The 27500-nt window shown below is 44.9% G+C and overlaps 2 protein-coding genes across 4 annotated transcripts in view; one reads left to right on the top strand and one right to left on the bottom strand.

Annotated features, from left to right (window-relative positions):
- The window catches only part of arhgef33 (Rho guanine nucleotide exchange factor (GEF) 33), a gene marked incomplete at its 5' end in the record, with an annotated part of 18747 nt that extends 9639 nt beyond the window's left edge, over positions 1-9108 (top strand). The window contains 8 exons of the mRNA XM_083694731.1: positions 532-664; positions 1406-1513; positions 2247-2339; positions 3457-3605; positions 3955-4044; positions 4253-5123; positions 7234-7376; positions 7727-9108. Coding sequence (XP_083550857.1) covers positions 532-664; positions 1406-1513; positions 2247-2339; positions 3457-3605; positions 3955-4044; positions 4253-5123; positions 7234-7376; positions 7727-7847 — 1708 coding nt within the window. The 3' untranslated portion in view covers positions 7848-9108. The remainder of the gene's footprint in view (positions 1-531; positions 665-1405; positions 1514-2246; positions 2340-3456; positions 3606-3954; positions 4045-4252; positions 5124-7233; positions 7377-7726) is intronic.
- Positions 9109-9485: 377 nt separating this feature from the next.
- Positions 9486-27500, bottom strand: part of LOC310823257 (mitogen-activated protein kinase kinase kinase kinase 3-like) — a 39870-nt gene continuing 21855 nt past the window's right edge. The window contains exons 13-34 of one of the 3 annotated variants that reach the window (XM_083696061.1): positions 26959-27037; positions 26551-26609; positions 23878-23930; positions 23050-23088; positions 22205-22276; positions 20529-20580; positions 19939-20110; positions 19063-19169; positions 18751-18792; positions 15762-15846; positions 15016-15095; positions 14830-14890; positions 14282-14399; positions 14120-14178; positions 13798-13901; positions 13403-13574; positions 13234-13302; positions 12985-13077; positions 12674-12744; positions 12505-12560; positions 12152-12232; positions 9486-11448 (exon numbers count right to left, since the gene is read on the bottom strand). In XM_083696061.1, coding sequence (XP_083552187.1) covers positions 11361-11448; positions 12152-12232; positions 12505-12560; positions 12674-12744; positions 12985-13077; positions 13234-13302; positions 13403-13574; positions 13798-13901; positions 14120-14178; positions 14282-14399; positions 14830-14890; positions 15016-15095; positions 15762-15846; positions 18751-18792; positions 19063-19169; positions 19939-20110; positions 20529-20580; positions 22205-22276; positions 23050-23088; positions 23878-23930; positions 26551-26609; positions 26959-27037 — 1812 coding nt within the window. In that variant the 3' untranslated portion in view covers positions 9486-11360. The remainder of the gene's footprint in view (positions 11449-12151; positions 12233-12504; positions 12561-12673; positions 12745-12984; positions 13078-13233; positions 13303-13402; positions 13575-13797; positions 13902-14119; positions 14179-14281; positions 14400-14829; positions 14891-15015; positions 15096-15761; positions 15847-18750; positions 18793-19062; positions 19170-19938; positions 20111-20528; positions 20581-22204; positions 22277-23049; positions 23089-23877; positions 23931-26550; positions 26610-26958; positions 27038-27500) is intronic. The other 2 variants (XM_083696063.1, XM_083696062.1) reach the window with 2 other exon arrangements.

Here is a 27500-nt window from a genome sequence, read left to right as displayed (position 1 = left end):
GAGGTAGAAATCAGAGGATGGGGTCATTTTAATGCATGGAATGGAATGAGGAATGGTATGAAACACGTGTGAGCCCTCGGATTTCTGCCTCCACCAGCCTTCACTGCTTCATTGTTTGATCAACAAGTAAATCAGTTAGCTGATATGTTTATGCTACAGTATGTTGGCCAACCTAACAAAATGTAAACTCTCTGATTGTGAATGGCTAGTTAATCTGTTACACCTCTCTCCCCCTGTCCCCGCATCTGTTACACCCTGTCTCCCCCCTGCCCCTCTCTCCCCCTGTCCCCGCATCTGTTACACCCTGTCTCCCCCCTGCCCCTCTCTCCCCCTGTCCCCGCATCTGTTACACCCTGTCTCCCCCCTGCCCCTCTCTCCCCTCTGCCCCCCATCTGTTACACCCTATCTCCCCCTGCCCCTCTCTCCCCCTGTCCCCGCATCTGTTACACCCTATCTCTCCCCTCCCCGTCTTTCCCCCATGACCCTCTCTCCCCCCTGCTCCTCTCTCCTCCCACTCTCCCCCTCCTCCAGGCCTTTCCCCAGCTCTCTGAGGTTCCTGATCCAGCAGCACCTAGAGCTTCTCCACATCCTGCAGGAGCGTGTGCTCAAGTGCCAGTGGCAAGGCATCATGGGAGATGTGTTCATGAGGCTCACCAGCAAAGAGGTATTCCCAATCACACACATATACACACACATATACACACACACACACACACAAAACGTTCTGAAAAAAAACATACATTAGAATGTTAGCGTTCTTCATGGAAATTCAGGTTGTATCTCTTTCATTTTCTAAATGTTGCCTCCTGTTTAAATTCCAGATAACCCAGGTGACCTCTGACACATTGTACCTATTAGAGGATATTCTTAGAACTAATGTGTGTTTACATGAGTGGAACTGATTAATATGGGGAAATGACTTGATTGGTGGGTTTTTGAAAAGAGGGACCCTAGAGGGGTGTGTGTGTGTGTGTGTGTGTGTGTGTGTGTGTGTGTGTGTGTGTGTGTGTGTGTGTGTGTATGTTTGTGACTCGACGCCTCCACACCAATCACCCAATCATGTGTGAGGACAACTTCAGTTCAAACCAATCACAAGACCACATGTGATGATGCTCAGGACAGATAGGGAGAGAGGGGCGAATGGAGAATGTGGGTGTGTCAGTCAGATTCACAGATTCTGTGCAGATTATCAGATTTTTATTTCAATGAGGAGTACCCTATGTTTCTATGTTCATGACAGTTTCTTTGCTTGTCTGTTTTGTTTGTCTGCTTGTCTGCTTGTCTGTTTACCTGTCTGTCTGTCTGTCCACCACCACCCCTCCTCCTCCTCTTCCTCCTCCTCTTCCTCCTCCTCCTCCTCTCTCTCTCTCTCTCTCTCTCTCTCTCTCACTCTCTCTCTCTGTAGAGTGATTTCCTGGACTTCTATGTGTCCTACCTGAAGGAGCTGCCAGAGTGTCTGTCTGTAGTCAGCATGTTGACCACAAGCTCCCTGAGAGCAGCAGGCCTGTTTGAGGTAAAACCAGGAGCACTGGACTACACAATCACAACAACAGGATTTTACATTTATTAATTTATGGTGGAATGCTAACTTGAGATTCACGCACGTAACTAGGCTCATCGCGCAAATTTCCCAATTTGTCAATGCAAGATTTACACAACTGACGTGTGTAGATCTCAAGTTAGGATCTTTTTTTGCTATCCAGGATCAGATCGAGCTGCCTGATTTCCCCCATAATGATTTCCCCTTACACTACTCAAAATCTGCCAGATAGATCTGATGCTTGATCGCAAAAACAAATCTGGATCATTCAGATTTTTGGTTTTGAAACACTTGGCCCTGGAGACACTAATGTTTGAGTGTTGTCTGTGGGTCAACCTTTCAGCTAATTTTATATTCCAAGTGTATTGATGTTTTATGGCCAAACAAATGAGCACATGCTGCATAGAGTCATGATCACACAATATTGAGTGATATTTATGACTTTGTTTTGGTCAGATATTAACCTCCATTTTTAGACTATGACTGGTGCTCTCTCTCTCTCTCTTTCTGTGTGTGTGTGTGTGTGTGTGTGTGTGTGTGTGTGTGTGTCTGTGTGTGTGTGTGTCTGTGTGTGTCTGTGTGTGTGTGTGTGTGTGTGTGTGTGTGTCTGTCTGTGTGTCCGTGTCCTTTTCAGACAATTGATTGCACATGATTTTCTTCTTGTGTGACTCTCTGATAATGTCTCTTCTCTAATTGGCTGCTCCAGGGTGACATCATGGGGGACGAGACACGCCCCTCTCTCCACACTCTGCTCCTCCAGCCAGTCCAGCGTATCCCAGAATATCTTCTGCTGCTCCAGGTCAGAGGTTGCAACATGACACTTACCTTTTATGTTTGTAGACACTACACACAGTAGATGTTGGGAAAAGAGATGGCATTACTACCATAAAAGAGATGGCATTACTACCATAAAAGAGATGGCATTACTACTATAAAAGCATTTTTTTTCATGAGGTTCCTATGACATGACCAAGAGAGGCTGGTGGAGGTAGAAATCGGAGGACAGGCTCATTGTAATGCATGGAATGGAATTAGGAATGGTATCGAATGGTATCACACACGTTTCATGCATCACATTGAGCCGTCCTCCAATTTCTGCCTCCACCAGCCTCCTCTGTGACATACAGTATGTACTGTATGCATAATCAAATTATTTAGTCTCTGGGCCAAGTACACAATAAAACAACATCTTACTCCTCTCAGTGGAGTTACTTTTTTAGTAACTTTGTCAACCTTATAGGTATTGTATGTAACATGATGTCATGATGTGTATGATAATGAAATGATCAGTGTTGGGATTCATTACTTGAAAAAGTAATATATTATATATTACTTGTTTCATTTCACAAAAGTAATCTACGTTACAATATTACTTTACATGGAAAGGCCACTATAGGCCTACCTGTTTCAGATGAGCGAAGGTGTAGATTTTCCTTCAGTACTTTCCTTTAGTGCTTTTTTTCACTGTTTGATTGAGTTTGTTTGATTTACATATGTCGTTGATGAGAAGTAATCCCTTTGATGTTATGCCTTTTATTTCAATGCATTATTACAACAGAGCTGCCATCTTTCTTTTAGGCTCTAAGACAACAGGAAACAAGTTACAACATGAATTATGTTAGCAGGAGACAAGGCCTTAAAAAAAATATATTAAAAAAAAAAGTGGGTAGAGATATGATTCTTAAAGTAAATGCGTTCAGGACGTAAACGGTGTCTGGTGGATGAGAAAATTCACAAATCACAATTCAAAGCCACTCTGATTTTTGACTAGCCATTTTTAATCATGCATTAATATAACATTTGAACACAGTAACTTGATATCTTCCTCCGTTACTCAGTCTGTCATTACATCCATGTTTCAGACTAAAATTACGTCCATGTTTCAGACCAACTCTTCCATTTCCTGTATGTTCCAGAGCCTGTTGAAGCAGACAGATGCGGAACACCCAGACTACTACCTGTTGTTGGTGTGTATCCAGCAGTTCAGAGCCTTCACGGCCCAGTACGCCCATCTGCTCCAGCACAACGAGGAGCTGCTCCTACACACACGCAAGGAACTCAAGAGGTGAGGGAAACACTGGCCACTGGTCCCTAGCCACAGGTCTCTCTTGAATAAGGATCCTATCTCTGACTAGCCTGATTTAGGAGGGAGTCTAGTGGAGGTAGAAATCAGAAGACGGGCTCACGTGTTTGGGGCTCATTCCACTCCATGCATTACAATAAGCCTGTCCTCTGATTTCTACTTCCACCAGCCTTCCCTGTAAACCAGGCTAGTCAGAGATAGGATCCTTATCCTTAGTCCAACAAGACCTGGACAGGATAGCAGCAGGACAAACATTTGGACACATTCTAAAGAGAGCTGTTATGCACAACAGTGGAGGAACTGAATAAAGTCTGTTCTGTTCATGTTGCAGGTCCACCATGAAGCAGTTCTTCAAAACAGTCGACAGTGGGATCCAAGCCAATGAGATGGGATCTCCATACCCCACCAGCAATGCAATACTGTGAGTTTGGTATTCTCACTCTATCTATCCCTTCCTTCCTTCCTTCCTTCCTTCCTCCCTCGCTCCCTTTTTTCCTCCCTTAATACATTAATTGATTCAATTATTCCCTCACTCTTTCAAATCAACATTCATATTCAATAACTATCCATGCAGTAATCCACTACGAGTCTAACCCTCCTACTGACAGTCTCCCCCTCTCCCCTCACAGGGAGCATGGCAACCAGGTGAAACGCAGCAAGCAGAGGCTCCTGGAGCAGCTGCAGTGCAAACGCTACCAGGACTGGGAGAGAGAGAACGAGGCCCACCACCGCTACGACTCTGACTCCCCCATCCCCTTTTTCCCCACCGACACCGACCCCCGTCTCAAACACCCAACCATCCCTCTCCCCCTCCCCCTGCCCCTGCAGAGCATTCCCGAGACGGAGCCCGAGGGACATGGAGGGGTGGGGGGGTCGTCCGAGAGGCTGCCTCTGCCCTGCAAGCGTCTCCTGTCCCCGGGGTCAGCCCTGGCCGATGCCCTTGGGGAGTTCCTGCTTCCTGGGGACACCCCGGGCCTGGAGGGGCTGTATGAGGATGGGGACTGCTCTCTCAACAATGTGTCCCTGTTCGACCACTGTTCTAGCGCCTCCTCCGACTCCAGCATCGACATCGCCTTCGTACGCTGCCCCAAGAGCCACCACCCAGCCGCCTCTTCCTCCTCCTCCTCCACCCGAGACAGGGACAGAGACCGCGAGGCCTACAGCGGCGGGGGAAGCCGGGAGGGCGGGTACAACAAGCTGCCCAGCCGAGGGTGTGTGTCTCCAGATGAGGCCATCCTGATGCGCCATCACCACCGCCCCCTGCAAGCGGGCCAGCGTAAGAGCAAGTCCTTGAACGGGCTGCAGCTGGACAGCACTGTGAGTGGGGACGGACACCTGTCGGACAACTTGAGAGGCCACGGGTGTCACGCCAAGTTGGAGAGGCAGGGTAGCAGGGGGTGTCCTACCTCCACACGCAGGGGCCAGAGCAGCATCAGTCCCCCAAGACAGCCAGACAGACAGACAGCCGCAGACGAGGAGCTACGCAGTGACCACAACAAGGTGGGTGTAGAGTGGATAGGACAGGGAAGGCTGGTGGAGGCAGAAATCTGAGGATGGGCTCATTGTAATTTCCATTCCATGCATTACATGTGTTTGATACCATTCCTCATTCCATTCCGTGCATTACAATGAGCCCGTCCTCCGATTTCTACCTCCACCAGCCTCCCCTGGGATAGGACCCACAGTAACTACTGTTAGATATGGGATTGAGTTTAGTAGCCTTTGTGCCCCAATTTGCTTATGCAAATAGTGCTGAGAGCAAAAAACACCAAACAACTCAGAATACTCATGATGTCATTGTACCTTGTCTTTAACAATGTCTTTGAGAGAATATTGATTATTGTTGTTTAATTTTTCCTCATTAGTTGATTGATCTACCAATTAATCAGGGGTGTGGATTCAGGGCCCACTTTAGTTATTTTGAAGCTTATACAGTATATGGCACAATGATTCGATGAAGTCAGAAAATTGCCATTTAGGTCAAAGTATGTGTATTTTGGGCAATCCATGCTATTTTCTTAGCTCCTACTAAAATGATTTCCCATGTGCCGTGACGTATAGTATGACATTTCATGCAGCTACAAAGCTGTGTGAAATGTCATACTGTACGTCATGGCATGTGGGAAATCGTGGGAAATCTGTGATGTGGCTAGCCTGTTTGTAAAGTTAGCGCCCAGAGTCAAATATAACCCTCCCACCCTTTACCACATTTTTGCGAGTGAGTCAAACAACCTTTCAACACATTTTACAGAGAATTGCTCCTAGCTATATCTGGCATTACTTTCCCAAATAGCTCTGTGAATGACTAACGTCACCTCCTGCTTCCGTTCTTTAAGTATATATATTTTTTTAAAAGACAAGAAGCTAAATTGGCTGACATGGGCCTTTAAGTAAATCTGGCCTTATTTCCGTGTGTTTAGGGAATTCAGCATCATGTATGTAACAGTAGCCTATCAACAGGAATCCATACAAATGATCACAGAGGTTCTGCAGGTGCTAATGACTTTCTAATGACTGGCTTTTGACCTTTTTGTAACCCCCTATGCCTCCAGCTGGTGCTAAATCAGCATCAAGGGGTGAGCAAAACAATTAGATCACATACAATCAGGTGATTTATAGGAACAGGGTGTAAGTTTGTCAGAAATCTGCCACCTCAGGCCATTGTGGTGAAATTCAGTTAGAAGTTCCAAACAACAACACTCTCCCTAATAATAATATAACTCCCCGAAATGGACTTGCAGTGTCTGCCATTAGCTGTTGTGTTCCTGCATGTGGGCGTGATTCTAAGAGGCAGCCACCAAAGACAGAAAGGAGAAAAACAGTGAGTCCACCCCCTAGAACACCCCTGGCAGTTTATATGTAAACCGAGTGTCAGGTAGGACACTCATTTTAGAAAGCTTTTTTCCGGACCAAAACAGTGTTTGTAAATGAAATATTTATTTCAAGGGATCTCATTTCCTGATTGTTAACGATTAAAAATAGTCATTACAACCATTAGGAAGCTTTTAGAAAGCTTGAATGTTACATATTGGACCTTTAAATTAATCTGATTAAAACCGATTAATGTTTCAATGAAATTAGTCTGATTAATCGAATATACTTTACAGCCCTAATGATTATTCAACCAGAGTTTTAGTAAACAGTCTGAAAATGCATTGCATATCATGCAAAAGCGAGTTGCAGTATTCAAAACTACCATTGGATTATGTCTCATCCCATTTATTAGAAATATTACTTTTAAGATGGCCGCCTTTGATTACTTATCCCTTAGTGTGGGAGACTGTACTGTATATATGTGGGTAGTTTACAATTGTTTACAGTTACAGTTGATATATAGTTTGTTTGTCTCTCTCTTACTGTGTGTGTGTGTGTGTGTGTGTGTGTGTGTGGGTGAGAGAGAGAGAGAGAGAGAGAGAGAGAGAGAGAGAAAGAGAGAGGACAGTGTGCTGATGGGAGATTTGTGTGTGTACTGTATGTCTGTCTGTATGTCTGTGACCTTGCATGTGAGGCTGATATGGACTCTGTAACTATGGACTATGTAATATTATGTAGTATCCGATGATGTTGTATGATGTTGCTTGTAAAAATCAGTGTCCATTGCTTACTGTAGGATTCTGGGAACCCGTCGTGGGGGGAGGAGCCACGGTGGAGGGGAGGGGCCGATGAGAATAACCACACACCCTTCAGCGAGAGGAGTCGCAAACAGGAGAAGGGGGGCTTCAGGAGTTCCTTTAAGAAGCTCTTTAAGAAAAAGTGAGAGACGCTGTTTCCTGTTTCTATGTAGATGGAGGCTGTGTCAGTGGAGGCTGGTGGAGGTAGAAATTGGAGGACGGGCTCATTGTAATGCATGGCATGGAATGCGGAATGGAAACCATTCTTCATTCTGTTCCATGCAGTACATGAGCCCGTCAGCCGATGTCTACCTCCACCAGCCACCCCTGATATGTATGTAGGTATGTATGACGTACATACAGTGTGAAATCTATGGGTATTTCACAAATGGACCTTACTACTGAAGTAATACTAGTTACTAGGTGCTATTGCACCTCTAGTTTCCTAACCCTACAAGCAGTGTAGTGACTTGTGTGCTGTGTGTCCTCCAGGGCCGGAGGGGAGGTAAAAGACAAGGTCAGCGATAAGACAGAGAACTCCAGCGACCACGAGGCAGGGAAGACCCAGAGGGTCCCTCACCTAGACCCTATCGACCGTGGGACTGCCGTGTGACCACAACATGACTACAGCGCTACAGGCTGGAACATACACACACACACACACACACACACACACACACACACACACACACACACACTCTCTCTCTCTCTCTCTCTCTCTCTCAGATACAGTTCACAATATTATCAGTTTAATGGAGCTACACATGAAATCTGGCTCCCCTGTGGTCACGAGTTGAAATTGTAATTACAATGAGCTGTTGTTTACACTAGCCATTGGTGCTAGCTGGCTTCCGTCACAAAATCGGTTTTCAAGACCGTAAAGAATAGATCCCTACATGTCAAGTGAACAGGTAATAATACATATTTGCTATGGACAGTTTTGATTTGCCTGCTTTTGTACTAAGCTACGATAGGACAAAAGAGTGGCCGTACCGGCCAGGAGAAATCAATACGCTAATACCATAGCCAATCAAAACATAGATGGGGAGCTATTAGTTTAAAACACTAACCCTACACAATCCCTGCAGATTTTCCAAGATTATATGCATTATATGCTGTAGTACAGTGAAAATGTCATGTGTAGCTCCTTTAATGATAGTTGAGTACACAAATTGAGTAATGAGAGGTCATACTTTCAGAAACCCCCCAAAGATCTACTTTGCTGACATGTACACTGTATATAAAACATTCATACTCCTGTCTTCTATAATCTCTGTAGGAATGCTGTATAGGTATATCATATTTGGCTTTCAATTAGCACTCTGCCTCAGTTTTATAGACCTCATTCACCATGGAGAACATGTATTTTACGTACTATACTCAGGAACTACTATAATGTACATTAATCATTCATAAATCAAGATAATAATTGGAAAATATTTGTAAATGTATTTCCCCAAATCAAAACAGAATATTTTTTAATTTCGAATTTGATATGCTTCTCAGCAGAATTTAGTTTTGTAAATAAATTTAAATTGTGACAATCGTGAAAAATGAGGGGAATTAAAACAAGATGAGAGAAGTCCACATTGTTGTCACTCTTTGTTGATAACTAAAACACCATCTCCAGGTATGCAGTAGCTGCTGACCAAGACAAAAATGTACATCTGAATGCTATCTCACAGCCCTTTCTCAATGTGTTAGACATTCAATTTCTCATATCCTCCAGTCACTTCCTTCTCAAAAAGTATTGGAGAATATCTAAGGGGAGCGTCCTAGATCTTCTCCCTCAAGGTGTTCTGAGTAGGAAGCGAGTGGAGGACGGACAGGACGCAAGGAATCGAGTTTCTAACAATTGAAACTCTCCCTAAGTCTCTCCTTCCCTCTGAAATAAATGTTTTTACAATTCATGACGTGCATTTCAATACATTGACCATTTCTTGTGTCATTCCATCATAACGACACACCACACAGACACAGCACTCTTCAGTTCCTTCTTTTAATGTGTTAACTTGTTTCATAAATCTGTTACACATTTGAAACAAAATATAGGCAATTATACAGTATGTAAAACCAACTGATTTTATTTTACACTATATACATAATAATAATGTGCATTGCAATATGAAAATGGTAATGCGGCAGACAGGAGGGGAGCTAGTGTGTCATTAATCATAAATTCTACATATCTTTACTGTGTAAATTAATCCCAACATGAATCTTGTATTTTTTTTTTTTTTTTTTTGTAGTTTTTCTTTTTTACCTTACACTAAGTTACAACTGTTTTTGCACAACTTGTTACCCAACAAATTTTGGCCATAAATTGTGAACACACAGTATTTTGGCATTACATCAAAATGTAACATTCATTCATAATTTCCACCATCTTAAGTGAGTCCTACAGTAAGGAATGTTCTTTTTGTTCTTTCCATTGGACTTTGTATGTACTGTATATATCCTGATTTATCAGTATTGAGGAGAATTACAACATACATTTGCATGGTTAAAACAACAGTACCACTGGAGCAATGATATACTGTAGGGGGGTGGTTTACCAGACACAGATGAAACCTGCCTAATCCTGGACTACAACGCCTCCAATGGAGATTAGCCATTGAACATGGTCTTTAGTTCGACGGGACTAAAAAGCATCTTCAATAGAGATTTTCTATTGAAAGTGTGATTTAGTTAGGGACATTAGTTTGACCTTTGATGCTTCACTCTGTAGTTTCATGACATTATTTCAGTCATAGAAATATAATTCTAGATCTATGATTTCAGTAACGTTCAGTTAAGTGTTCAGTTGTACTATTCTAATGCAACCTCTGTGTCACAGCTTGTGAATGGCGTGTGTACATAGATGTGTAGACTCATATACATACAACGCATATATACATGTAGCTATATGCAGGTTCATACATGTATGCCCTTTCATACATGCACACGTATGTATATTATGTACGTTTACACTCATACAGTTACACACAATAACGTCACATTTTTGTTTTCAAACACTGTTTGTGCAAATTTCAACACCAGTGATTCCATAGTATTAAAAGCAAAAAATCAAGAAGGGAAATACAGTATGTAATATGTAGTCTGCGGTTTAAAATTAGTGTTAGAATGTAAGCTAAAGAATGGAACAAAGATCTTGAGTAGGACATTTTCTCAAAGCAAACTAGAAGGAAGGAATTGCCCGTATTTGGGCTGATGATGCATGCAGAATGAAATGACCAGCAAGTGGTGCTTCCTTGGTGCATAATGGTCCAGAAACAACCTCTATCCCCTCCCCCCGTAGACACTGAGTAGATTTGAGAGAATTGCATAGGTACTTGCTTATACCTATCCAATGCTTCCATATCTACACACGTGTCTAGGGAGGAAGGGAATAGAGGTAGTTTCTGGACAGGGCCAAAGCCAAAACTAATAGTGAGGGGTTAGCATCCTGTTCCTCGTCACATGACCAGGAAACAGGAAGTCAAAACAGGAAGTCCGTCGATCATTGCCTGAGCTGAAACTCCCCTCTGCACCACTCACCCCCTCCACCCTCCCCCTCCATTTGACATCTTTACAGTCTCCACACCTGTACAGAACACCTATGCACACATATCTACACGACCTGTCTTTAGTGTACGACCCCAGATTGGGTCCCTTTCTGCAAAAAAATACTACATTTATATTTACAACAATTAAATAGAGGTCAATTAAGCACTTGTGTGGTGGGCTAATATGCTAGCAGTGGTGGCAACACTTTGAAAACCAAAAAAAATGAAATCATATATAAAAGTCATCATCCGGGTCTTTGTTTGTTTGCTTGTTTGTTTACATCATGCCACAATAAATAAAGGTGTTAAAAGAAGAAAAAAAAGGCAAGTTTGGAAGCGGACCCTTGAAGGATCTGTCTTCTGAGTAGCTGAAGTAGTAGTAGACTGTCTGTCTGTCTGTCTGTCTGTCTGTCTCTCTTTTTCTGTCTGTCTCCTTCTCTTTTGGTCTCTCTCTGTCTGTCTATCTGTCTCATTCTCTGTCTGTCTGCCTGCTTGTCTTGTCTTTCCCTCTGTCTGTCTGTACTGAGTAGTGTACTTCCCAGGATGCCATGTGGTATGGTATGGTGCAGTGTGGGCGTGGCTCAGTAGCTGTTCTCGTGGCCAGCGAGGATGTACAGGTTGCTGTGTGCCGTGGGGTTGTCTGTCGGCCGGCTCTCCAGTACCACCACTCTAAAACACACAGGATAACACTGGTCAGACTGGTCAACACTGGTCAGACTCACAACAGGAAGTGCCAAGGGCCAAAAGGCACCAAGGAGGTCACATACAAGCCCAGAGAATGGATAGTTTCTGAAGTGAATACATGAATAAATTACTACTACTTATAAATCAAGGAAAAGCTTTCACACACTAGCAGACGCCCTCACATACATACAAGCCCAAACTCTTCTCATATCTTCTCATTTCATTTTAAACCACTCCCTTTCTGTGGACAGAGGAAAGCCTGAAAATCCGCCCATGTTATTAAGGTGTTTTAAAACAGTTGGATCTAGGATACAGGAGTAGTAACCATCCAACACTCAGAATGAGAAAATCTGGCACTTCCAAGTAGGCTACCGGCCACCAGAGCACCCTGCAGTTGGGAAATGTCCATTTCCACTAGTTGCTGTTACCCAAAATCATCAGCAGGGGGAGCGCTGAGGGAAATGTACCCAATGTGTTAAAGCAAGATGCTGGCATCAAAATATGCCAATCAAATAATCTGAGGGTTAGAAGCCCAGTTCTCACTCACTCTCTCTCTCACACACACAAACACACACACACAGACACACACACACACACTATCAAATTCCTGGTCCTCCAAGGAGACATTCATGGACCACCAGAGACCCAGTAAGGAGCTCTGCTGTGGCCCAGGGAACAGTGAGTATACCTGGGCATACTGGTGGGTCTCTGTCCCTCCTGCCCTGGCCTTGGCACTGGCCCTGTACTGTCCCCTAGACAGTTGAAGTTTCTTCATTCACAAAATCAAACAGGCCATTAGGAGAGAAGCAAGCATGCATACACAAACACAAGCAACAACAACACACTGTGAGACTCAGCATCCTACTCCAGGCTGCTAGAAAACACACATGGATCAATCATGATGATATCCATGCTAATGTTAGTTAAAAATTAAAGACGTAAACAAAAGTGTGTGAAGAGTGTGTGTGTGTGTGTGTGTGTACATGCATGCCTGTGCGCGTGTCAGCCAGGTAGTATTGAGCCCCTTGGATCCCTACTCACCTGTCTGATCCCAGCAGTCTGAAGATCCGTGTGTTGTCAGAGATCTCCTGGGTGATCTGTGGGGATAGATGATCAGCATTAGATAACATGAACACAAAATAACAGTCCTCTAACAAATCTCTCTCTTGCAAATACCAACCGGTGTGGCACGCACACACACACAGCTTACCTCGTTGGTCTTAAAACTCCGCCCTTGCATACCATGTCTCCAGAATGCCAGAACGCTATCTTGGAGACACACTGCAAAGACACAGGGGTATTACATTTGGCCACATATATGCACACAAACACACTTCAGATGGTTTCCCGGGTATCGATTAAGCCTAATCCAAGACTAAAAATAGTTTGCGCAAAAAATCTCTTTTGAAAACCAGATATAGGCTTAATCTGCATCTGTGAAACCAGCCCCACATTGAAGACTAAGGAATGAGTGGTGGTTGTGGACATTGGGGTAAGGTTATGATGGTCCTGTTCACTCACCTATGGCCTCGATCTGGAAGTTGAAGGTGAGCTCAGCAGACAGCTTCCTGCTTGACTTCAACCTGCCCTGGAGGTTTACGATCTTTATACACCCTGAGAAGAGAGAGAGAGAGAGAGAGAGAGAGATAGCTCAGGTTATTGTATTATTGGGGGCTGAGTTTAAGGGTCAGAGATGGAGAGAGAGTGAAAGACAGACAGACAGAGAGAGAGAGAGAGAGAGAGAGAGAGAGAGAGAGAGGTTGTACTCACGGTCGAGGCAGACTAAGATGGTGTCTCTCTCCAGCTGAGTGACGTGGATCACACATGTCTGGGGCGTGTCTGAGAGGGACAGAAGAATATCATCATCATCATGTTCATCAAATATCACTTACTATCATCATCACCACCATCATCACCATAGTGACCATGTTGCACTGACCGGCCTCTGTGAACCAGGAGGAGGTTGAGTTGGGGTTGACTGTGCCGAACCGCACCACCTGGCTGAGTTCCGTTCCCTTGCTGACCGCAACACAGATCAGAGGGTACTGCTGCTCCGGGACCACCAGCATCTCAAACACCTCCAGGGGACAGGGCAGAGGGAAGTCTATGTTCTACAGAGGGGACAGGAGAGAGGAGAGGTTAGTGTGCTAGTGTGCTAGTGTACACGCTTGAATACACCAGCATCTCAAACACCTCCAGGGGACAAGACAGTGGAAATGATATGTTCTAAAGTGAAAAAGAGAAGAGGGAGGTTAGAGGGGTGGAGGAGAGAAAGTGAGAGAGTCAGGGAGAGAGAGAGAGAGAGAGAGAGAATGACCTGGCCCAAACACTTACCTTGATAAGCATGAACTTCTGCATAGGCTCCACCCACTCCAGCAGCACCACACTGGACTGGAATGCCCCACACAGGTACTTGTGTCCTGTGTACGGGTTCCTCACTGGGGAGACAGAGACACACACACACACATGCGCACACACACGCACACGCACGCGCAAGCACACGCACACGTACACACACACACACACACAAACACACACACACATTAAAGGTTTCCCACAGCCTTTGCATTCCATCGCTCTTTCAATCTGCTTGGTAAGAACCTGCTCTTATTCAAGTCTATGAGCCAAGACATGTTTCACTTCCAGGGGCACTCACCAACACAGCACTTTTGGCATCCTTTCGTATCTGGAATCTTATTTGATACTGCAAACTTCCTACAAGGATAATGACGAGCAGAAAATCAGTTTTTACTACTCAGGTATCCTCTACAAACACAATGTAGATACTCAAGATGGACACAAGGGCCAGATACATTACCTTGGAATCATTTTGTCTGGTAGTTTGTGCGTGGGAATGGCCATTGGTAGTTTCTGCATCTGCCGAGCATGCTCAAACAGACCCGTCAGGTTGTGAGAGTAGAGCTGGGAGGCTTTTCCTGGAAACAACACCCAAAACAAGAACAACAACGTCAGAAATACTTCACCTCAGAGAACATTTTCATTTTCAGGAGTGAGAGCTGCATCTGATTCCTTCCCCCCCATCAGGAACATTTTCAGCAAGACCTCTAAACCTTTAAAGGGTAAAATATGACCCAGATGCACCGAAAAGGTCTGTTTCCAACCAAAAAAATAGCTCACAGGATCCACTGATATTTCAGGAAAGGGCAGACAACATAGACAACATTTTTTTCATCACAGAGAAATGTCTTCCTCTAAATTTCATCAGTTAACATTTTAAAAGGTGAAAACCTCAAGTTTTAACCTTTTGGCAAGAAGGAAATGTCATCAACTAAAAAAGCACATAGAAATAGTTTTACTGGATATACAGACCAGTCAGGTAGAATGGGTGTGTAGGTATAGTCTTACCAGATATGGAGAGTAGAGTGCTGTTCATGACGTACAGCCAAGTGCACCGCCGGGGAAAGAGCTGGGATAGGAGAGGGTAGAGAGATGCAGGTAATTAAGATCTGGTGTATGTGTGTGTGTATGTGTATGTGTATGTGTGTGTGTATGTGTGTGTGTGTGTGTGTGTGTGTGTGTGTGTGCGCCTACCTGCTCCATGGATGTCTCGTGAAGTTCATTCAGGTTTAATGTGTAGATCCCTTCCTCTGCTCCAAATATCAAATATTGGTCTAAAAATATAAAGATAAAACAAACAGATCATTACTCATGTAGTAAAGATGAATCATTACAATGAAGATTATTCCTTTTACCAGGTGACACCTGAATCACGAACAACATATTTTCACAATGCCTATTATCTAACTTTTTTTCAGCCAGGGAAGTCTCATTGAGATGAAATCTCTTTTGCCAGAGAGACCTGATGGAGATACGAGAAGCCAACAGAACAACCCTGGGTGCGTCCCAATAGTCTGTCCTCTATTCCTTTTTTTTTAGAAGGAAGCGAGTAGGGAGGATGGAAGGAATAGAGGAGAGACTATTGGGACGCACCACCTACCTACATCACTGACCACTAGCAGAGATGCTTTGCCACCAGTAAGTTCCTCCTTCCCCTGATTTTGCCTTTGCCTTTTCTACATCTTTAGGAACACGACTCCTCATGGCATCTCCTCTGTCCCCCACTCACATCCTATTGAAACCGCATTGGAGGAGAAGATCTAGGCTCCTCCCCTTACATATTCTTTTGAGGATGAAGCAAGACGATGGAAGACAGGACGCAAGGAGTCATGGCAACAGTCAACAGAACAACCCTACCTTCATCCCCACCCACGACCAGAGACACTACTAAGGTCTTTCCCCATTGGCCACCACTAAGGTTTTTTGCCTGATTGGCCTACCTCTGGTTTCTGGGTTGATCCAGGAAGTGGCACAGTGGATTTTCAGTGGGCAGCCGTTGAACACCTTGGAGAAACAGGCCCCCATCTAAGGAGACAGACAGAACACAGGAGGGTTATGGGGAGGACAAATACAGTCATTGGCTCACTATGAAAGGGTACAGTAGATCAGTGTTTCTCAACTGGTGGGTCTCGTTCTGAATGGGTCGCGGAATGTGTGGTCAAAAAAAACAAAAAAAACACGTTTATTTTAACACTAGAAAGACCAAAAATAGTTCTAGTGCTTAGCTATTTGATGTCAAACTTTTATTTTGACAGACGTGCGTGAAAAAGACTGGCTAGCCGTTGCGATGGTCACATTCGCACCATTTGAGCAGTAGCTAACTATGGCGAAGCGCAAGTATGACCCTGATGGGCGCTTAGTGGCGTAACACGCTAATGCGCATACCACGTAATCGCAAGGTTCCTGGTTCGATTCCGACCCTCGACATATCTTGCATGTCATCCCTCCTCTCTCTCACCCATCCTTCCTGTCAAGCTCTACTGTCTATCCCAATAAAGCAGAAATGCCCTAAAAACATATTTTTAAAAAGTATGACCCCGATTATGCCAAATATGGATTTACATACATTGAGGACAAAAAGTAACTGAAACCACAGTGTGTGGTATGTATGGAAGTGCTCACACAAGAGAGCATGAAGCCATCTAAATTAAAACGTCATTTAGAAACGAAGTGCCTAACAGCATCATGTTCAAAACAAGAACAGGCACTCCGCGCATCATACCACGTAGCTCACCGTATTGCAAAGGCCAAGAAACCCCACACAATAGCAGAAGAGCTTCTCTTACCTGCAGCAATGGACATGGTCAGACAGGTGCTAGATCAATCAGCGGCGGATAAGCTGAAGACTATACCACTGTGGAATGATACCATAGGTAGGCGCATTGAAGAAATGTTTGGTGACATAAAACAACAGACCACAGCACGCATCCAGGCAAGCGCTTACTATGCCTTACAGATGGATGAATCCACGGATATTGCTAGCCATTGGATTTTACTTATTTATGTGAGACATGTGTGGAAGGGAGACTTACAGGAGCAATTTCTCTGCAGTAGAGATCTCCCTACCACTACAAAGGCAGAGGACATTTTCAGCACTGTGGATTTGTACTTGGGTTCGGTGGGCCTGAACTGGGAACAGTGCGTGGGAATCACAACTGATGGCGCTGCCTTCATGACCGGGAAACATTCAGGGGTGGTGAAGAGAATTCTTGAGAGGGCACCAAATGCGACCTCGATGCTTTTTGCATCGAGAGGCATTAGCAGCCAGGGATATGGTGCCAGTGCCCGATGAAACATTGAAAGATGTCGTCAAAGTGGTGAACCACATTAAACAGAGTGCCAAGAACAGTCAGTGTTTTACAAATCTGTGCAAAGACCTGGGCTCTGAGCATGTACAGGTGTTGTATCACTCGGAAGTTCGCTGGCTATCGAGGGGAAAGGTGTTGTCACGCTTTTACGAACTTAAAACATCGCAGCCTTCCTTTCAGAGAATAACTCTCCGTATACTGAGCTGTTTGACAACGAAATCTGGCTCGCACGAGTTGCATATCTTTCTGATATGTTCGAGAACCTCAACACATTAAACGTGTCTATGCAAGGGAGGGGACACAATATTTTTGAACAGTCTGACAAAATCGCTGCGTTCAAAAAGAAGATCGCATTGTGGGAAAATCATGTATCCAAAGACAGACTTTACATGTTTCCCAACACTTGTCATGAAGCACAACAGCTGGACACAGCGGACAAAAATGCCCTGAAACGAATTATTACAGCGCATCTCACTAAACTCCAAGCTCGGTTTCACAACTACTTCCCGGAGAAACATGGAGATGATCACTGGATACCTGACCCCTTCGGAATCGACATGGAAAGCGTCACGTTGCCAAGCAATGAAGAGAATCAGCTGGTGGAGCTGTCATGTGATCGGACGCAGAAAAGGAAATTCGGTGAGGTAAGCCTCCCCCAGTTCTGGTGCAACGACGTAATGGGAGAGTATCCGTCCCTCGCCAATCATGCAGTCAAAATCCTCCTACCATTCAGCACTACCTATCTGTGCGAAAGTGGCTTCTCAACTTTGGTCCAGCTCAAGTCAAAGCAGAGGAACAGGTTGGACACTGAGCATGATCTGAGAGTAGCTCTGTCTACCATCACCCCAGACTTTGACAGTCTTATCAGGAATAAAGCACATCCCCAACTCTCTCATTAGCTTCCCCAAATGCCTGTTGAGTGAAAACAGCCCGTTGAGTAGGCCTACTCAGAGAGATTATATTATATATATATGTTTACAGATCTCTTAAATAAATAAATATATATTATATATATTATATATATATTTTGTTTATTTATATTTTATTTATATTTTATTGATTTATGATGTTCATATGATTCATTTTTGAGGAATAAATTTGCTTGGTTTGAATTCTATAAAAGTGGGTCGCGACTTAATGACCATGGGAAAATGTGGGTCCCAAGGCCAGACCAGTTGAGAACCACTGCAGTAGATGCTACGTGGGATCTTTGGGACAACCTTAACCTCAACCCTTAAACTTAAATCTTACCTAACCTCATCTTAACCGTTTTCTCAACTTTAATGGGGTGACGTCATAGTCAGGCCTTCCAAAGAATCCCAGTTAGAAGATGGTTACATACATCTCTATTTCTATATAAAAGCTATTTCAGTCTTTCAGGGTCTATTTTGGCTGTGGTTGCTGTGAGTGTTATGGTGTATATGGCCTATGGTCCTTGTGTGTGTCTGCGTTTTTATGTTGTCCCTGTGCAACATATGTGAGTTTAATAATGTAACATTTTGTATGCATATCTATTGTATTGATGTAATCCCCTGTTCGATGCTACTGAAATTACTGTTTTGATAGACAATAAATCTAATCCACAGATAAAAAGAGCAGGTAGGCATCATACTGTACTCACATGGACCTTGGGTGTAGGCGGGAGGCCATTACTGATTGGCACCTGAGAGGAAGAAATACGGACACACACACACACACACACACACACACACACACACACACACACACACACACACACACACACACACACACACACACACACACACACACACACACACACACACACACACACACACACACACACACACACACACACACACACACACAATGAGCACTGGAGCATACTGGAGTTCTTAATGTATTGAGATAACAGTGTTAGCCGTATTTGAGTGTGTGAAAGTCAAGTCACTAGATAAGATTCTCATGACATTACCGGAATGTCCTTCTTGTCTTTCCGTATGGGGACACTAGGGGGCATAGTGGACTGTCTCTCTGCAGCACTGTCCTTCACTCCATTCTGCTGTGAGTTTAGTCCATTACCTGTACAGCAAATATATTTATACACATCAAGTGAGTGTGTGTGTCAATGAGAAAGCGTGTATGTATGTGTGTGTGTGTGTGTGTGTGTGTGTTAGAGAGAGAGAGAAGGAAAGTGTCCATGTGAGTGTCGCATAGATCAATGTTGAGTATTCTACAATTGACAGATACACAGAACACACAACAAAATGTTAAAATCTAATTATACAAATTAATCATGAATGGAGTGAGCTTGACATGATTGCTACTGTACTATGAACCCCATCAATGTCAATGATTCAACAATGATAACACACACTGGACCAGAGCCATCAGACTCAGAGAGTGAATGGATCACATTCCAAATGTATCATGACATCCGGTAAGTTTGTCCACACTTTGATTTCATCAAGACACTGTGACACCAACATCAACAATGGGAGGGAGAGGAGGGCATTCTACAGAGGAGGCCACATGACTACACTGCAGCGCTACAAACTGACAGACGGAGGCAGGGAGGGAGGGAGGGAGGGAGGGAGGGAGGGAAGGAAGGAAGGAGGGGGAGGCGATGCCAGACTCTACAGGTGCGGATTGATGGGGACTAACAACCAATCAGGGAGGGGCCAGGTTCTGGGAACAACCAATCGGCCAGTCTTACTGTCTTCCTCCTCCTCCTCCTCCTCTTTCTCCAACTCCAAGACCTCCTCCAGCTCCTCCTCCGTGTGTGGGGCGTGAAGCCACTCCCAGAAATGCCTAAAGGTCCCATCATCGTCACCGCCCTGGGGCTCGTTACCTAGACTACTGCGTCTGTGGGGGGGCAGGCGTGGGGGTGGGGGACGCGGGGGGACATGGGACGGTCGGGCTGGGCTATCGGACACGGGACAGCGCTTGATGGTCCCGCCTCCGTCGTCCTCTCCTTGGGACGGACTCTCCTGAGCCTGCTGGGGCGGACAGATGGACTTGGGCTGGGGAGAGAGAGAGAAAGAAGGAAGGGATGAAACAGAGGGCAGGATAAGAGAGAGAGAGAGAGAGAGAGAGTTGAGAGGGAGGGGACAGGGAGGTAGAGTGAGTGAGAGAGAGAGAGAGAGAAAATGGAGAGATGAGACAGAAAGAGGGAGAAGGGGGGAAGAAACAGAAAGGGAGGGAGAGGGTGAGATAGAGAGACAGAAGGGAGGAAGGGAGGGAGAAAAGGAGAGCCAAAGAGAGAAAGAGAGGAGAGTGATAGAGGGAACAAAGGAAAGTAAGAGAAGGTCGGTAGAGTGAGCGAGAGAGGAGGGATAGAGGGAGGAATGAGACAGGAGTAGAGAGATACTTCACCACCACGTTTATGAACAAATACATGGGAAGGAAGCATTTTTGACTGATAGAAGCCATTGGTCCTACCTTGGGGGGTAGTGGGGGCGGGACTTTTGGCCTCATGATGGTACTCGATTTGCTGGAGGGAGATAAGGGGGGGAGGTTAGACTTGCCAGAGTTTTGATAAGGTTTTTCTCTTAGAAAGACATCATACTGAGAACCACAAAACATCACTGAGTTCCACACACACACACACACACACACACGCACGCACGCCACACAAATATGTGAATACAACTACAAACACAGTATGTCTCAAATGGTGTGTGTGGAATAGACAGTGGACCAGGTAAAACAGCAAAGTGTTAGACATAAAGTGTGAAAACAGGTAAAAAAAGGTTAACCACCGGACAACACCACAGCAAGACAAACTGACACAGTAAACTGACTCATACAAACTACAGTGAAACCATGTTAGAATTCCCCTGAGCAGGATAGCCCTGAGACCCAGACAGTGTGTATGTACAGCATGGTCCAATCAGAGACCAACATCAGGCCCACATTCATGACTGACAGACCAATCATGACAGACATAGACACAATACCAACCAATCAAGAGTCACAACACCGTGAGAACAAGGTAGGCAGAGAGGGTTAAACCAAGAGGTCGGTGTTAAACCCAACAACTACGGTTACAAGTGAGTTGTAGGAAAAGCAGTGACAACACCCACTCAGGCCAGAGGACGAGAAGGCGGTGTGAACACGCAGGCACACACCAACACCCACACAGTTCTGCAAGCAGGTGAGCAGATGGCACAGAGTAAATGGATACACACCAAGACAGACTGGGCAAACGGACACAAATCACAGTTGGCTGAGTGTTGACCTCAACCCGTTCATTACCTCAGAGACGACGGAAAATAATGTAGAAGTCAACACAATCAGTCCTTTATTTTATTCAGTTAGGAAATGTTTTTTAAAATAAAAAAAATAAAATAAAAAACGGAATGTTCCACTTAGCTAATGAACGAAACCTATGTCTGTCTGGATCCAAAACCCAGGCCAAACTGTGAGGCAGCAAGCAGAGCTATAGGGCTGTCTGAAGCACATACACACTGCATCCTAATTCTCTACCTTATGCCAAAGTGAGGCACTTGTGCACTCCCCCACAGTAATATAATTTAGTCATATGCTCGATGTAATGGAGCATAGGCTTAAGGGAGTTTTCCCCACTATATAGCTTACACCATGCCATTTTTGTTTAAATTCATAAATGGGGGGGGTTGTACAGTACAGACAGGAAGAGGGTAGAGAATTGTGACACAGCAACAGAGAGAGTAGCAGGTAGCAGACAAGCAGGACCGAGGGACAGCACGGACAGCAGAGGGGTGACGGTGTAGCAGGACAAGATACGCAGAATGAAGATGCGTGGATGAAACTGTGGAGAGGTGACCGGCCTAGCCTTCCTCCTCCTCCCGCTCCTCCTCCTCTTCCTCAGTTAGAGGAAGACGAGAGGGTGAATCTCAAAAGTCTCTCCTTGTTTCCTCTCTCATCACCTCCCTCTCAAAATGCACCAGAGGAGAAGGTCTGAAGTTCCTCCCCTCTTCCACCTTCTCCTTCTGAGAAAGTGGCGAGGAGAGAGGACATGAGGAATCAAGGCGAGACATCTGAGATTCAGCCGAAATCGATCGAGAGAGAGAGAGAGAGAAAGGGGGGGGGGGGGGGGTTGGAGCTAGGCTAGATACACGAGAGGACTGACTTACTGAGTATGAGTTTCATCACCAACACCATCATCATCATCATCATCATCATCCTCTAAATGTGCCACATGGCCCCTGAGGAGATGAAGATAGGAGGGTGGGGCTCAGTGGGGCTCACAGTGGCAAGGCAAAGAGGCTAGGTAGTTATAGGCCTTTCACATTAGGCTGGCAGAATACTCAAATTGTTAAAAGTTTTGAGGGCAGCTGGCTCGCCTGCCATTCTTGCCGTTATAATGTGAAAGCCCATTTAGAGCTGCTCTTTCCCCTTATGTCCACTGGGAGGAGACACTGAGACAACTAGGGGAAATAATTTGCATGGCTAGCATAGCAGGGAAACATGACCCTAACTGCGTAGGTCATAGAGCTAAACTACATTACTACATGGCTATAGATTCAAACAAAACAGAGATACAACTCAATTACACACAAAAAAAAAGAAACTCTATACAACACATCTAAATGTTACAATTGGCCAATTCAATGACTTGAATGGAGCAGGTATGAGCGAGTGATTCCACTGCAAGGCTGTTCAACTAGATAAGACATCGATATAAGCTTTGACTGACAATTTAGGTCAGTGTAAGCCATGCTTCGTAGAGGTGGGCCTCTGTCTAGGTGGTCACACAGCACAGCCTGTCCTGATTATAAGCATCACACAGTGATGGACAAACAAACAAAACAAGCAGGGTAAAACCATAACTGCACAGTTATCAGCAGCCGTCTGAGCAGATTAGTATTGCGTGACACTGGACTGGCTGGATTAGTCCTGCGTTAAACACTGATTGGGTGATGAGGTGGGCGCAGTTAGGGCAGGTTCTGGGCTGTGAAGGGGGAGTGGCCTAACTCACCTCTGGTGAAGCTCCTCCTCCACTGACTTGAGAAGACTCCTGTCAGATAACGAGTGAAATGAACGAGGGAGAAGTAAGAAAAAGAGAGAGAGAGAGACATGGGAGAAAGACTGTCAACTCTCCCTTTAAAACTGACAGAATCACACTCAAGATGAAGAAAGGCGTAGAGCTGTGCCCAAACAAACACACAGGGCAAACCATGATGAAACCCAAAAAGACAAGTAAAGCAGTGTGTGTTTGATAGTGTGTAGGCACAGCAGCTTGTCCTCTTGCCTGATGTCTTGCCAATATCCTCTTGCCTGACTTATCCTACACACACTGAATGAGTCACACGCGCACACACACACACAATCACCATCATCCACATCAACTCATACTATTTTCAGAACAGATCTCTGTCATTCTGAACACACAGTGCTTAAACAGCGAATCTCTGTCATTCCGAACACACAGCTTACAGGGCACTTCCTTCTGCCGTTCCAGGAAAAGGTGTCATGAATAAATGATTAGACACTTCTTCCAACCACACAACCATCTGGTGGGACTGATCCTGCTGCTACACGGATGAGAGAGGAGAGGAGAGGGGGAGGAGAGGAGGGGGGGGGGGGGGAGAGGGGGAGGAGAGGGGAAGGGAGGAGTGCGGGAGGGAGGGAGGGAGGGAGGGGGAAAGAGAAGGAGAGGAGAGGTAGGAGAAGAGAGAAAAAGAATAGTGAAGAGGAAAAGGTAGGAGAGGAGTGCAGAAATACAGAGGGAAGATGACACAAAGGAGAAAGGGTACATAAAAAAGAGGAAAGGAGGCGAGGGAAAAACCTAGAAAGAGTGACTTACTTATTCCCTCCCATTAGGCTTGGTGAGTCATGTCCATACTCCAGCTGAAGGTCCTAGTGAAGACAAACACACATATTACGATTACACACTTCTGAAGCACAAGGACAGGCACACATGGATATTCACGCAACACACACACACACACACACACACACACACACGCTTCTAAAGCACAAGGACAGGCACATACTGATATACGCACGCACGCACACTTGCACGCACACTTGCACGTACGCACGCACGCACAGTGTAAAGGCACCATGGCTGAGGACAATAAACTGCATCAACTATATTAGAGCCAAGACACGCAAAACACCAAAAAACAGATACATAACATAGAAACGTCTGTGAAGAGACAATTTGGACACGTCCAACATATATATAAAGGTACAGTGCAAGGGGCAAGACACAAAGGTGTGTGTGTGTGTGTGTGTGTGTGTTGATGCAGCAACGCGACTGACGTCAGTGAACAGTGTCATTGGCTGACTCTGCACGTCCCTGAGCTCAGATGAACATATTGATTGTTCCAGCGAGGGGCAGATACAGATATACACTCTATCTACCCTTCACAGCAGAGTGACAGTCCTCGCCTCCGATAGGCCACCACGTAAGGGAACCAAGTCACACAAGCTGTCCCCACGGAGCAGCATTCCATCCATCTCGTTTTCCTTCTATCTCTCCAGTTTTCCCTTTCATCCCTCCTTCCTTCCGACTATAAATAGTATCCCTGTACTGTATCCCTCCCTGTATATCTGCCCCCTTTATTACTCCCCTCTACCCCTTTCCCTCCCACTTCCTTTATCCTACTATCCATTTCTCCCCCTCTCTCCCTCTCTCTTTCTCTCTTTCTCCCATTCTCTCCATCTCCACCTAAGCCTTACAACAGTGCTGCAGCGTGCACAATCTGTGTGCAAAAGGTACCCGTCAGCGCAGTAATTTAACTTGCTTCACCAGAAACTTGAACAGTTGCACATGTGAATGCAGAATAAACAGCCCTTCCAGTCTTTTTCTGCAAGGAACTTCAAATATATCAATTCCAGAGTTTGAACTTGTGATGTTGAGAGTCCTGTCAAGTCTGAATATCTTTGAGTTGGGTTTTGTCCTTTATCTCAAAATATAAACAAGGTCTATATTTCGGTTTATCAGCTCGTTTTTCAAACAGGTAACACTACTGTAATCTATATATTACCGTTATCAATGTTTCTATGACATTACCCTACTATTAAGCTGAGTGTCCAAAAATCATTGAAGCCTATCATTTCAGGCACTTTGTATTGTGTTTAGGCATGTGGATCCGATAACAAATAAACTCCAAACGTAATTTTACATAGCAGGTAACACTGAATACAGTATAGTCTACCAACTCTGTATCACGCTAGTCTCACAGACGTGGATTTCACACACGTGGTGTAGCAGGGTTGTTAGAGGTGATTATAAGGTTATATATAGGTGTTATAAGGTGTTGTAATGTGTAATAGGGTTTGGGGTGACAGGCCATACAATACAAACAATAACCAGTAGCAGCCATAGGACCAGAGTCACCATGACAACCGAAACAACAACACCAGGCCATCCAATGAGGCACAGACGGCGTTAAGAACACAAGTAAACAGACAAACAAACAAACAAACAAAATCACTCAAAGGAGCCACGTAGACAGAGACGAGGAGAGGCAAACTGAAAAAAGACGGCAAGCATTAAAAAGCGGAATAAAAGCCCCCAGAGGGAGGGAAAGAGAGAGAGACAGAGATGGAAAGAGAAATGAGAAAATACCAGATTAGATCTCGCCGTGTAGTACAGCTCTTCTGCACAGTCGTGATAAGGGTCAGAGTGGAGCTGTTCAACAGGCAGGGTGAGAAACACCTGGTTAATGTCAACGTTAAGGCCATCCAATCACAGAGAAGCAGGGGAGAGAGGGATGAAAGAGGGAGGGTGGTATGGAGGGATGAGAGTGAAAGAAAGAGTGGCCATGCGGTATGAGTCCTGCACCCCAACCCCCACCCAAGGGGCGCAGGACAGGTGAACACCAGTGATTACGATGGGTCACATTCAGACAGCAAGCGGCACAGGAAGTGAATGTGTTACACAGTGACGGTGTTACACAGAATTATGATGGACTTAGAGGCGGAAAAACTTGCACATCCAGGTAGCCATGTTTGCAGGTTCGTCTGAGACAAATAATTCAGGTCAAACAAAGAAGAACTCCCTCACACTGCGCAAAGAAACTGTTATTTTTCTGAATGTCTTTGGACCAGAACATGCTTCATGTGAAAGTTTTTCTATGTTTGACACAGACATGGCAGATCATATGGATTCCGTGTATCACCTGTGTGGGACTGAAATCAGACATGCAGTTGTTGTGAGTACTACAGTGTCAGTCTTGTATCAGCTGGAGTGTCTACAGGTGTTTTCCAGAGCAACTATCCATATACACACATGCGCTGTCCACATACACACACCCTGGTCTGATAGCCAAGCATACATGTGCACACGACCTGGGTCAAATGCTTTGTGATTTAGCTTGCATTTTAGGTTTTGATTTAGCTTGCGTTTTACACTTGTGTATTTGACCCAGGTCTGACACACATATACACGCACACGCACACACACACACACACACACGCACACGCACACGCACACGCACACGGTAACACACAGTGGCAGGACACTCACCGGCTCATGATGAGGCTCTGTCTCCTTCCTCAACGGAGGGTCAAACTTCACCTGGCCGACTGAGAGAGAGAGAGAGTTATAAATGCGTATGAGCTGGCTGGTGTTGTAACAGGATTTTAAGTTTAAAAGTGCAGCTGCAGGTAAGGAGATGACTGGTTTAACAGTGAAATTGCTGCATGCATGTGTGTGTGTGTGTGTGTGTGTGTGTGTGTGTGCATAGGCCTACACTGCATGGTTTGGGGATGAAATTATTCCCATGCCAACTCTACTCTTGACAGACAGAGGTTTCACTAAACTCTTCACTAAAGACTACCCTCAACTCACACAGACACACACAGACACACACAGACACACACAGACACACACAGACACACAGACACACACACACACACAGACACACACACTCACAGTTGATCTCAGACAGTGTCTTCCCTTCTCTGGTGCTCCTGCTGGTTGAACGAATCCGATGAGGAACAGAGACTGGAGACTGTCAGGAAAACAACAAGTTATTAGGAGATGGTCCAAGAAATACCTATTTAAACACGTACGTACCTTCAATGTCCCTAAGTACACCTTACATAACAATATCTCCCATCACATCTCTCATATGGTAGTTTTATATGAGTCTCAAACTCTGTGACCTGTCAATGCCTTCTTAATTTCCCCTGTGTGGATCAATAAAGTTGATAAAAAAAATTGAATTAAACAGTAGCTACTAAACTGAACCAGGCTTGACCCTGCGGTGGCCTCTGAATTATGAGTCAGGAAGAATGGCAACAATGACTCCCCGCCGCTCCTACAGCACTACGACACGGCAACAACAGACCACACTGCAAACAGGCAATCAAAACCATGGCGATGCAAGGCAGCAAGAGATTTCTTAACAACAACACATGCAGATCACTGAGAGCTCAAACTTCCTCAGCATCCACTCACTGTAGTCAAGGTTC

This window comes from Argentina silus (genome assembly GCF_951799395.1).
Source record: "Argentina silus genome assembly, chromosome: X".
NCBI lineage: Eukaryota > Metazoa > Chordata > Actinopteri > Argentiniformes > Argentinidae > Argentina > Argentina silus.
Note: the sequence above shows the minus strand (reverse complement) of the source record. Positions and strands in the feature narration are given on the sequence as shown.